The sequence below is a fragment of the Sinohyriopsis cumingii genome, chromosome 2, assembly GCF_028554795.1.
Source record: "Sinohyriopsis cumingii isolate HCF-2022 chromosome 2, ASM2855479v2, whole genome shotgun sequence".
Taxonomy (NCBI): Eukaryota; Metazoa; Mollusca; class Bivalvia; order Unionida; family Unionidae; genus Sinohyriopsis; species Sinohyriopsis cumingii.
In genome coordinates, this window is record NC_142962.1 from 100,935,086 (window position 1) to 100,948,674 (window position 13,589).

Sequence of the window (13,589 nt, forward strand, 5' to 3'; positions counted from 1 at the left end):
GTGATTCAAAAGGTTGTGAGTTTATTCAATTAATTAAAACTCTTGGTCATCCTAATATAATTTTGTACAGTTTGTTTTCTACAGTTATCATAGGGTTGACAGATAGTAATGTTTCAATCATAAGAGCGAAAAAAGTGTGTATAGGATTTGATCTGCAAGATTTGAATATTCTGAACAGTCTAGAAGAAAGTGTTTTGCTTTCTGAGTTTCACCACAGGAGCAGTACTTATTATTAGATACAGGATTGGTATATATATCATAATTTAAGTTACCGTATATACTCACATTATAGCTCGTTCACGTATATGCTACCCCCCCCATTAAAAAGTGCATGACCCACATGTAAGTCGACCCACGAGTCTAAGACTGCACAAAAAGCACATAGTAAGTTCTAACTGCATTTATTTAGGCAAACTTATATTAGCAAAAATTACATGTATACCTCTCGTGGGGTTGCCATGTATGATTTATTACATAGAAATGTTATAAGTTAATATAATTTGTTTTAAAAGTGAATAAATTTTTTTTTAATTTTGTGTTTTCTTTTTGTTCCTGCCTAATTTAGATTTGTGTATAATTTGATCAATTATGAGAATTTAGCATTTGTGGGTTGCTGTAACAGTACCTCTTCCTTTCAACTCTAGTTAATTATTGTTTGTATATGCATTATTGCATTATAATTTTGTACCAATGCATCAGTTTTTATTTTGCCTTGAAATTGTAGATACCTAATTCATTAAAATGTGATTCCCAGCATGACAACAGACAACAATTGTCAATTACGCATCAAAGTACTGGCATAATTGCATGTCAAAATTCCCATTTAACCCAAGCCAGTTTCAGAATTTTAACAATTAACTGTCATGGATTATTGTCAGAAAAACAAAAGGAAGTCCATTAATTGTAAACAAAAGAGAAGCAACAAAAAAACAGCTTTCCAGTATGTGGAAAATTATGATTTTGTTCAGCCAAAACAAAAAACTATAATAGATCAATAATGATCATAGTCGATCTATATTAATAATTTTAGCATTTATTGTTACCATTCTTTCATGAACATGTAACGGTTATGTGCATAGATGCTGGTTATGTGCCTTGCACAATTAAATATGTTTACCTTTTGATAAAGATTAGCTCAATTTTTAGAATCACTTATATCACTGAAAATTTTAACTCATGAGTGCATCAATTGAGGTAAATGAAACAGCTATATATGTCTAGCTGAAATGCGATCTGGAAGAATGCAGTTTGCTTTAAACAATGAATAAAGCAAAATCCGTATCTAATAATTTTGGGAATAAACAAGGATTTAGGTGGCACTAAGCACAATTTGCTCTGTATAAGTACTATTCATTATAATACATCCTGGTCTCCTGGTTAAACTATAATGGGCCCATGATAAATGTAGTCTTTATCTACCGTTTTTTAATAAAATGTTGGAGAAATCTGAAAATATGCCTATGTAAAATGTTGGGACACCGAAAATGTATTTTTTTACATACATATAAGTCACAGAACATGAAGGGGGATATTATTTTCTCGTGTCCCAAGATTTACAGCCAGCATGGTAGTCAACAGACTTAAAATTTTAAAGTTAAGACCTTGGCCCTTGGATAAACCAACCAACCCCCTTCTTCCAGGCTTTTATTTTTTCCTAACTTATTCAGTTCATACAGGAGTATATACGGTACTGCATTTTTATCTTAGCCTAGTATGCATGAGCAGAAACATATCACCTGCATAGTAATAACGTGGAGTGGTTGTTTATTGCAATTAAAATAGTCCTTAAAATTATGTATTGAAAGGTTGTTTCTTACGTTCAATGGGTAACAAGTTCCATATTCAAATTGTAGGTGGTATAAATGAATTAAAGAACAAGGTTGTTCTGCATATTCATATAGACTTTTATGTGAATATATAACAATCTGTACATCAACCCCAACTGATATTACACAATAACTGCAACAGCAAAGACATGTAATTATTTTGCCATATTTTTATTCATTTGTAGATGACCTGATTAGATTTTCAGACCAACACAGCAATTTTTAGCTCTACTGGTTGTAGACCAGGTGAGCTTATGGAATGGTCTGTTATTCTTCATCCATCCTTCCATTAGCACAAGCTTGTTATGGCTATTCCTTTTGAACTGCTTGGAGGATTGCCATGAAACTTTACAAACTGTACACACATTCATCCCATGGTCTAGTTGGTCTTGGATGAAAATGGTACTGCTTGGACATCTGGTATGGACACCACATTAGCCAGATTGAATATCTATACTCCTCCTGAGCGGTTGGTCACATCAGCATGGAATTTGGACTCAAAGAATCTTATGATGTCTAGTTGGTTCTAAATGATAATGTTGCCAATCTGATGTCCAATATGCCTGCCACAGTGGCCATCTTCAAAATCTTGTTATGGCTACTCCTCCTGATTGGATGGCCATATCAACATGCAGTTTTCAACAAAAGATGCATTATGTCTGGTTGGTCCTAAATGAAACTGGTGCTAATCTGATGTCCACTATGGCCACCACAGTTGCCATATTGAAAATAGTGTTATTACTACTTTTTCAAAATGAATAGTAATACAGACCTACCAGTTATCCTGTTGTACTCTGGATCATCCCCAATTTTTGTTTAAAAATAAGAAAATGCCAAATTCCTGATTTATTTGCCCAGAATCAATGATTTTAAATTGCCCTTGCCCCCCAAAAAATTTTTAAAATATATATTTTGATTCTTGGTGGCTGTACAAAGAGCGCAAAACTGATGCAGAGATTCCACTAGTGTCTTTCAGTAAAAATCTGTCATTTTTCCTTTTTCATCTTTTATGCTGATATTAAATTGACATTAAATATTAGCATAAAAGATGAAAATGGAAAAATGTTAGATTTTCATGTTATGACTTAGCAAACATTTTTAAGTTAAATAAATAGTTTAAGACAGCAGAGATGTCAATTCCTTTGTAAAGGTTTTGTAAATATACGGTCACAAACACTGATTCTAATTTTTATTCTTCTTCCCAAATCCTTATTTTTTTGTTTGCCTTTGGCATATTGATTTTCATTCCACTCATTGTGGCAGGTCTGGTTATATTGTTGTGGGGTTTCAAGGTTTTTTATAATGTCTTGGTCCTAAATTAAATTTAAATGCATGACAGCAGGGTCACCACAGTTGCAGTCATGAAAACCTTGTTATCACTATTTTTGAATTGATGGTCGTATCAGTATGGGTTTTTTACTAAATGATTTATGTCCAATTGGTCCTGAATGATAATGATGCTTGCTGCTCAGACATCCATTATAGTTGCCACAGTGGCCAGCTTGAGGGACTTTTGGTCTTTTACATTTTTTAAACCTTTCTGGGGACAGATGAAGTTTGGTAATTTGAATTTATAACTTGATTAGACTTTTAGACCATCACAGCAATTTTTAAATTTGTAAACATTTTTCAACTTTATTGACTTAAACATTTTTGACAAAAACTCGGTTAGCATAATAAAGCAAGAACCACATTAGATTGACAAATACAATTTGGAAGGCATTCTTAAATGTATATATATATATGATCTGATTTGATTGATCTTGATGTATATGACCTGATTCGATTGGAAGTCCATTACCAACATTTTTATATAATTGTTTAACACATTTTTAGCTCACCTGGCCATTAGGTAAATGAGCTTATGATATGACTATTCATTCATTGTGCATGTTATGGCATCTGTCAACAACAGCTGTTTTCAGAAATTGTTGCCATTAACCAAAAATGGCAAAAACTGTCCATTAGCAATTGCTCTTTTCAATTTCTATCTCAATAACTGCCCAGCCAGTTTCAGCCAAAATTGGCACATAGTTTGCAGGCATAACAGACATTTAATTTTTGTACAAAAAAAGCTGATCTGCCATCACATGTAGTCACCATTACTAAAAGTAGAAAAACCTTTAAATGACTTCTCCATAATTGTTAAATAGAATTTGGGCAAATCTGACAAAGCATCCTGTCATAAATTTCATTGAAGTTTGCACAAATAATATTGATCTGCTGTTAAAAATAGTCACCATTGCTAAAAATATAAAATCCTTTAAATGTCTTTTCAAACTCTGCTGCAAATAATTTGACCATACTTGACAAAAAGCATCCTGGGTGAAAACCTTGAAAGTTTCTACAAATGATTACCACTCTGTCAGATATGGCTAGTGTTACTACAATTATGGGGAAAAAAACTTTAAACAACTAATTCTTAGGAACAGCTAGACTGAATTAGACCAAGTTTGACACAAAGCATTCTGATGTAGCTATCAAATTTAAATAAAATTATGCCATTTTGACATCAGATATGTCCACCATTGAAATGAATGACTTTCTAACTGTATAGAAATCATTCTGGCATGAAGGGCCTTTAAATTTTTACAAATGATGATAATATGCCATCAGATATGGCTGTTTTTGCTAAAAACAGAAAAGTTTTAATAATTTCTTCAAAATAACCATTTTAAAGAATTTGACCAAATTTAAACAAAAGTGTCTGAGCTTGAATGCAAATGATGTTATTCTTCAATTAAATATGGCTGCCATTACTGAAAGTAGAATTTTGTTTCCACAACTTTATCCCCATCCGCTCCAAAAAAAGTTGAAAAGATCAGTTTTAAGACATTGCATCCCCAGAAGTATATAGCTTATTGGTACTACAGTAATACATTTTTTAAGTGATCACAATAACAGGTCCCATCAGTGAATGGAGGGGTCCTGGATGGTTGAGTGGTCTAAGATGCTTGCCTCTACAGATCACTAATATCTCACATCTGTCCATGTGGGTTTGAGTCTCAGATGTGGGTTTTTGAGAAAGCTTACCAGTAGCTCCTTCTGGGTCACAGATTCTTCCCAGGGTTTTGGGGGTTCTGCCTTCACCAAGTATACAGGCTGCCATGTATAGCCTATCAAGTGCCGAAGAATGGTGTTAAACCTACAAAATCCACAAACATTATCAGGTTTGGGAAGTTTCAGCACGTTACGTGTGTGAAACATGTGATTTCAAACATGTTTTTATTTTTTTCAGAAAACTTGCAGAAGAAGAAATAGATACTCACCTTGCAGCATTAGCAGAGAAGGACTGATGAGTAGGACCAGTTTCTGCATACAGATCAATAGTGCTTTTATTCTGTTCAGATTTGAAACAATATATGATGTGCTGTTTACTGAAAAAAAATTCCACCATTTATGTATATTGAAGATTCTGATACTGAAACACCAACATATTTTCCTGCAGAACTTACAGCTATTCAAATTCAGGGACTGTTCTTATTGTCTCACATGATATAGGATGCCATTGAATGATTAAATCATTAAACTATTATGTTATTGAGTCTTTTTAGTCACTGGTTGTATTTTACAATTCACATTGCAAAAAGCGTAAACAAAAATATTAGTGTTCTCTTAGTTTGAGTTGTCACAGATCATAAGAGGTTATGTGATCATCCTTTATTCGTTGTCTGTCATCTGTTGTCCATCATCTATCCATCCATCAGCTGAAGTTTTCGCTGCTCCTTTTAAACTTCTTGTCATGAAACTTTACACGTGTTTATTCACCCCATGATCTAGTTGAATGAAAATGGTGCATCTCAGACATCCAATATTGCCATCTTGAATAATCTTGTTATCGCAACTCCTGCTGAATGGATGGTGATATCAACATATTTCACTAAAGGATTTCTTATTATGTCTGACTGGTCTGAAATGAAGTAGTGTGAACCGAATTGCCAATATGGCTACCATAGTGTCCATCATGAAAATGGATCATCATCAAAAAATATTGCTGATCCAATATCCAATTTGACTGACACAGCTGCTATCTTGAAAATCTTGTTATTGCTAATCCTCTGCATTTTTCCATGAAACCTCAAATGAGCTGACATATTGACATTTTTGTATGTCCTTTTTTGGAGTTAGGGCTTCCGATTGTTGCCTTACCCTTTTTAATTTCTCTACACTGACATTATTATTGTCAGACTTCAACAAAGTTTGGTGTTCAACTTTATGTTGGTAAGATCAGAGGAGTTTGGTTTTCAGCAGTTGTCAAAGACATTCACCACCAATTCCACAGTAACTGTTTATTCTTGATAGATGTCAACCAAATAAAAAAAATGGCCTTGTACATAAAACCTCGTCTTTCGGGTCACCTTTGTACCAAGAAAATATGGTTTCACAAGGCTGGTGGTGGATGGGAGTTCATCATACCACGAAACAAAGACCACTCTGGTGGCCTAATGGTTAAGAGTGTCAACCATGGATGTAGGAGGTCGTTGGTTTGAACCCTTACTGAGTCATACCAAAGACATAAAAATGGTACTAGCAGCTGCCTTGCTTGGTGCTCAGCATTAAGAGGTTTGTGCTAGGACTGGTTGGCCTGGAGTCAGGTTAATGTGACTTGGTGGGACATGATGCTACATGTCTGCAGCATGATGCCCCAGTGCTAGTTATCACTGTCAACTGGTACACTGCAGACACTGTAGCGATATGACTGAAAAATTATTAAAACTAAATTAAAAATACAAATCACACACACCATGTAACAAACATGATACATGCATTAAAATTCTTGTATTGAATGACATTTGGTCTCCCAAAGGCAGTTTATACTGTATGTCAAAATCGATTACAAAGTATGAGTTTGCATTGTTGTTTTGTCACCATTTGAAGAGTTATGACCCCTGATTTATGCTTTTTACACTCTGTAACCATGTATATTCCAAGAGGATTTCAGCTAAATTTGTTATTTTGATTAGTATAGATGTGATGTTGGCAGAGTTTAATTTTCTGCCTTCTATGTACACATTTGAGGCACTATAAAACCCCTGATTCTGGTAGACCTGCTTTAATTTCCCAACTTATTCTTTTGATGGAATTTTAACCATTTTTTTTGTGGAAGTGATTAATAATCAGAATTAAAAGTCTGCATATTATTTGGTGGATTCGTGCTGCATTTAAACCAGTGTAAGATCCAAGTTTCATATTTACAGACTTGGAATTTATTTGATCTTAAGCACTCTGTGTCATCATTGGGTGAGTTAGGGTCTCTGCTTCAGCTTGAAGCCAATGAAAAGTAGCATCTGCATAAATCATCAATTTTTGTGCCAGAATCAACCAGTTACAGTTTGGACCTATTTGTAAAGAAGTTGTCCTTGTCATGCTTGCAATGTCTATCATACAAGAATGTTGACAATTCAACAAGTAACTAACCCAATAATTTGAACTGATCCACAGTATTAAACAAACGAACAAAACAAAATACCTTAAATACTATAAGAAAAATAGTGACATAAATTCCTGAATATTTAGTGTTCTTTAATTCCCTGGCAAGACCATAGCATATAGTTGTTGTCTCTTGTTTTTGTTTCAAATAAAGTAATATGTAATCTTTATAATTACCATAAATGCACTTTCATACTCTTGCTTCAAATTATTTTATTCTCTTGAAATCCAACCACTCCAGTGGCTTAGTTGTTAGAGCGTCCACCTTGGATGCAGGAGGTCGCAGGCTCGAACACCCAAATGAATCATATAAAAGACTTCTAAAATTGGTACTAACTGCTGCCTGGTCGGCCTGGTTTCAGAATAATGTTACTGGGTGGGATATGATACTATATGTCTGTGGCAAGATGCACCAGTGCTATACATCACTATAAACTGGTACTTTGGTACTTGCAGCTGCCTCGCTTAGTGCTCAGTTGAAAAATTCTTAAAGCTATATTAAAAATAAAAATACACACTCTTGACATCCAAGCTACTGTCTTCGGACACAATTGTCAAATTTGAAAAAGGTCTTTATATAGAATTTTTTAAAATAAAATTCTGTATTTTGCTACTTGCAAAACATACTGTATTGATTTTCGATACAAAGTTGGAGATGACTGGGGAGAATAGCGTGGCACTAACCCACTACTACCAGTCATAAATGGCACTAACTAAAGCATAGATTTGAACCTTGGGGAACTGATGGGGAACATAACAGTGAAGATTACAAATTTGGGACTGGCAGTATTGAATAAATGAGTGTTTGAGAGTTAATTTTGAAGACAATGTTTTGACCATGGCATATACCCATATAGTCTACGGCTGCCCTCAGGGGAGTGTGTGTGTGTGAATTGTATTTTTAATGTAGCTTTAACAATTTTTTCAGTCATATTGCTATGATGTCTGCAGTGTAACAGTTTATAGTGATGTCTAACACTGAAGCATCATGCCGCAGACATGTAGCATGATGTCCCACCCAGAAACTTGATCCTGATACCAAACTGACCAGTAATAACACTAACCTCTTAATGCTGAACACCAAGTGAGGCAGTTGCTAGTACCATTTTTTAAAGTCTTTTATATGACTCAGCAGGGGTTCGAACCTGCGACCTCCTGAATCCGAGGAAGACACTCTAACCACTAGGCCACCAGAGCGGTTGCCCTGTGGAGAAGTCTACAGTAGACATACAAAATGATGACAGAATTGACTGAAATCATCAATATATATAGAAACATAATGTGTGGAAGGCTCATTATTTTTGCTGGATTTGATTCCACATGATATGTCTGGCTTATTTTCAAGCCTCGTGCTGCTCAACCATGATAAACATCAGCAGAAGTATTATTGTACATGTTTATAGTTGCAACATTTGCTGTGGAACAGGTAAACACCCCCATTTCATGACACTTTAGTATGCTGACAGTCAACACATGATGCACACATATTTTTGGGTCAACAGTTATGTGCATATACACAAATGTATGCATGGGGTAGACAGTCAAATGCATATACATAGTTGTATGCATTGGGTGACAGTCAAATGCATATACACAAATGTATGCATGGGTAGACAGTCAAATGCATATACATAGTTGTATGCATTGGGTGACAGTCAAATGCATATACACAAATACATGTATGTATGGGAGTGACAATCAAGTGCATATACGCAAATACATGTATGTATTGGGTAGGCAGTCCAGTAAAAATAACACATATATGTATCAAGGAGACTATCAAGTGTGTATACACCTCAGTGCAGTTGTGGTTAGATGGATATAGCTATAGAAATGAAGAAATTTCATAAAATCCCTTGGAAGATAATCCATTCCAAATAAATGAAAACATTAAGTACAAAAAGACAGAATAATAATGTTAAAATGCCAAGAAAGTGAAAAAGAAAGAAAAGATAAAGGTATGTCAAATGCTTCAAACATTTAAGATTTTGTTTTACAAATCGCATTTCCACAAAATGTCCTAGATTTCACAGGTTAGTACTTCTCAATAACTATCGCTGCATAATTTCATTCCACAACACGGAGAAAGATTATTTAAATGAAGTGTTAACAGTTGCTTTTATAAATACTCATTTGTGGGAATGTGAATTTATATTGGATTTTTTCAGGATACTGTGAAATCTTATGCTATAACAATCCTGGTCTTGAACAATTGGGATACCAATTGCCAGTCCTCTTGATGGTAATACAACCCTAATAGAACCTTTGAGAACAGTGTTTTATATGCAAAGAAGCAATTATGGTAGAAAAATTGTGTACCATAATTAAGCAAAAGTTTCAATATGCCTTCATTTTCGATTTTTCTTTAGCATCATCCCCTACTTGGATTCAAAAGAATTAATTATATTTATTTTATTTTGGAAAATACATGTGCTCGTGTAATATTGTGGAAAAAGGACAGTTTTTTTAATAAAAATTGATTCAGCTATCAGAAACCGGAGTGATAACTTTTATTTCAACAAGGAACTGTAGACTTCAGCACTACAGATTGCAGTATACGTCATCGTCTTCCATCTTGGATTCTTCATCGGGATTCGAACGTGAAATCAGTAGAACATTTTGTTATTAAAACTACTAAAGTTTTATTATCGGATTATTTTTGGATTTGATTCTATAAAACCGTTCAAATTTTTTGTCATTTTTACAGAATTTTTCCAGGGAAATAAATTATTGTATTTTTCAAAGCTTGTTGTTTTCACTCTTTCTTGTGCTACTGTTTATTCAAGTTCAAGTGACATAAGAAAATCAAATTAAAAATTAGACAAAAAATAGTTTGCAATCAAAGATAAAATTGTTACTTTGAGGGGCCAGGCAGGAAATCACATAATTTATGTTTTAAAGTTTGGTCAAACTTTACAATTTAATACTACTTTATGTGAATCTCCTTCATTTGAATCCTGTGCATTAGTTACAAGTTCAGATGACTGTGTTGTGCATGGTTCAAACCTAAACACGACATATAAAAAAATCAGCATTAGTTACCTTGCATTATCTAAAAATACTTGCATATGAATGAGATGACTGCAAATTTTAGTTCAAGTGACCTTTCTGGGACCAGCTTAATCACATCAGTTTGCTTTATCGTCCTCAGAAAGCTGAGGTTGAAATCAGTAAACATTTTATTTTCTGTTCAGGCTTTAATGTTGCTTTTAATCTAATGCAATTAACCTTCTTCACTGCTCAGCAATTATTCCAGAAAAGTCAAATAAATTAGTATTAATGACTTTCTTCAGGACTATAATAGAGTGCAATAACAGCTGATTGGTTCAATTAGTGTAGTGATACACAAACTACTGAGACAAAGTGAGCTGTATGCACTTAAATTATTATAAACTGAAGCAAATACTGATAATTTAAATGAAATTTAACAAAAATTTCACAAAATATATATTTTTAAAAGAATGCAAAAGATCACATTCATAAAAATAAAAATAAAAACAGGACACCATTATTAAAGATACAAGTATTATATTCGATAAAACTAGCCCAAAATAGGATATGACTGGAGTCGTTAAGGCAATTGATGCTACATGCATCATTGAATTCAATTTTTTCTCCTTTTCTGTTAATAATTACAAAATATGGGGACATGAATGTAATATAATTATTATTAGTTATACTGACTCGATTATCATATTACAACAAAGTCGAAAACTGTCAGTTTGAGCATTGTAATTCATCCATCCATCCATCCCCTCCAGCCCACCCACCCCCAAAAACATTTACATGGTCAAATATAAGCCGTCACATGCGATACAGTCATGGTCTGACAACGGTACAGACATGACCGTGCCACTTTTGAATCTAAATATGCAATAATGTTGTCGTGGGGTTCACGCCAGTTTCAGCATACGGTAGGCTTTATATGGCGACCAGCTCGTGTAGGAAAATTCTGGAAAACCCTGGTAAGAAACATCTACCCACGGGAAGCTACTGGCAAGCTTTCTCACATACACACATTGGCTGAGAATGAGATTCGAACCCACGCGTACAAAGGTGAGATTATACTGATCATTATACGCGAATGTTTCAGATCATTCGCACACACAGGGCCCAAGTATAATAATAATAATAATAATAATAATAATAATAGATGGCGATGGTGATCGTGAAGTTAATAAGGTAAAATTGATAAATGGTTGTTCGTCATTTCCATTTGTACAAATGAAACCTTTACTGTAAAAACACTTGTCTGTTGTAATACTATAGCAATATATAAAGCTCAATCAAATGAAACTAATCCGTTTAATTTGTAATTGTTAATTTCGTCGGTAAAATCGTGTTCTACAATATTAAGCATTGCCTTTTAGTAAAGTATAACATATATAATTCGAGTTACCGTATTACAAGAACAGACGGAAGTTTTTGATTTTTTAAGCAAGAAAGGGGTTAAAGTTTCAAAAAACGTTACTCAGACTGTATTGATAGCTGATTAAATCAAATTCACCGTCATTAAATTCCAATTATACAAACATAATTTTGCTCCCAGTCACATACCGGTAAATATCTTAGACAGAATTTTAAGCTCAATACTTATAAGTCCTACTTACGTAATTTTTTCTTCAACATATTTTTAATATGCCTTATATATGTAATAGTGAAAATAAAATAATAGTTCTGTTCGCTTCAATATAACAGTTTGTTATCTTGAAGCAATTAACCCAGTCCTTATCAGAATTGCAGAGGATTCGCTTGGGTGGGTGAGTGTTGTTATTATGATTGACAGTGATGTTTGTATTTAATTTGATTATTAATGGGTAATGGACTAATTATAAATGAGTATACAAGATGTAATTATATGAAATGAAGATATAGATCGATGAGAAAACGACAAGGACATAAATTATGGCTGTGTATAAGTCTCAGAAACAAATTTGCTATCTTTTAGAAATAAGAAAATAACTTTCGAAAAATAAGGACAAGATTTTGCTATTTGGAAATGTACGTTTTGGAAATAACGAAGACAGTTACGCTATTTCAAAAACATCTATACAATATTAAAAAAAAAAATAATTCTTTAAAATAACTATGTTTATCGTTGTAACGAACATCTTTTCTTCATTATATCCAGAAACGTGTTTCGTTTACAGCGAAAACATTTTCGTTATCTTGAAAAGAACATTTAGAAATAACGAAGATCTGGTATAATTAATTCGTTGAACCGAAAAGTTCTTTTCGTTATATGGAAAAGATATTTCATTTTGGAGATGACGAAAATCTTTTTTTAGTTGGAAAAGTAAACAAAAGTATTTATTCTTTTCTTACCATTCCTATGTTATTATACATTTGGTGAGATTCCTAATTGCATCTGTTTATGTTTTTCTTTTTTAAATATTAATTTAAGCATTGTTAACCTCATATGTATGTATCATCTATTAGAAAATGTAGGCCTCTATCGTGCCCACATGAGGTTCGGATGAAATGTCAAAATGTATTTCTTTTTGTTGTTAGAAACTTCCCATAACATAAATATTATACAAAGTCATAAATCAGTTATTAAATTGTTATAAAATTATACCTTTATTGGATTACTAGATTATACGCTGCATTAAAAGAATTTGTACGGGATGGAGGGTTATTTCATCAAAGGTTCCCTTATGTAGAAACTAAATTTTAAGGACCTAACCACGTTTTGCGTGTCCGCGATGCACCTGAAATAGATTGTCGATAGATCTTAACATGACGGCAGTCATAGAAATAAAACATGGCAAAATAGCTGCAATTCCTGGAAGAAGCTGTGAGGTCCCCGAAAGAAGAATACACAGTTGATGATGGTAAGATGTATTATCAACACACACAAAATATGGACTTGGGACGTTTGGAGACAGTAGGATCCGTGAGGGTTAAATCAGTTATTCAGTTATGCAAACGTATGTAATGACATGTGCTTTCCAATATTGATAATTAAAATTTAAAAAATGGTTAAAAGAAGAAGAAATAAAAATGTAAAAATTGTAGCTGCCCCGGGTGAGGATCGAACTCACAGCCTCCGCATCGCCTAGATCTGTGCTGAACACAGGAAGGTACTGTCTATAAGTACGGCGCGCTAACCGATTGCGCCACCGGGGCAGACATTACATTCACTTTGAAAATCTTTAGAAGACCTAGGCTCCGTTCCACTTTTTTTTTATTCGTATATTTTTTGTTCCGTTAATGTTAATTTATGTTGTAGATATTAATCTCCTTCTGTAACTACTTTGATTTTATTTACCGATCTAAAATGGGTTTTGTTAATGTTCTATTCCCGTTCTCTTCTGACTAATTTTAGACATA

The 13,589-nt window shown here is 33.7% G+C and overlaps 1 protein-coding gene and 1 non-coding gene across 2 annotated transcripts in view; one reads left to right on the forward strand and one right to left on the reverse strand.

The window, feature by feature from the left end:
* Nucleotides 1-5,359, forward strand: part of LOC149805485 (proteasome subunit alpha type-6-like) — a 29,339-nt gene extending 23,980 nt beyond the window's left edge. Inside the window, exon 7 of the mRNA XM_089950076.1 lies at nucleotides 5,065-5,359. Coding sequence (XP_089806202.1) covers nucleotides 5,065-5,122 — 58 coding nt within the window. The 3' untranslated portion in view covers nucleotides 5,123-5,359. The remainder of the gene's footprint in view (nucleotides 1-5,064) is intronic.
* Nucleotides 5,360-13,275: 7,916 nt separating this feature from the next.
* On the reverse strand, nucleotides 13,276-13,385 carry Trnai-uau (transfer RNA isoleucine (anticodon UAU)). Its single transcript has 2 exons — nucleotides 13,348-13,385; nucleotides 13,276-13,311 (listed from the first exon to the last, which is right to left on the reverse strand). It is a non-coding gene; the product is annotated as a tRNA-Ile (tRNA).
* Between the last annotated feature and the right edge of the window lie 204 nt (nucleotides 13,386-13,589).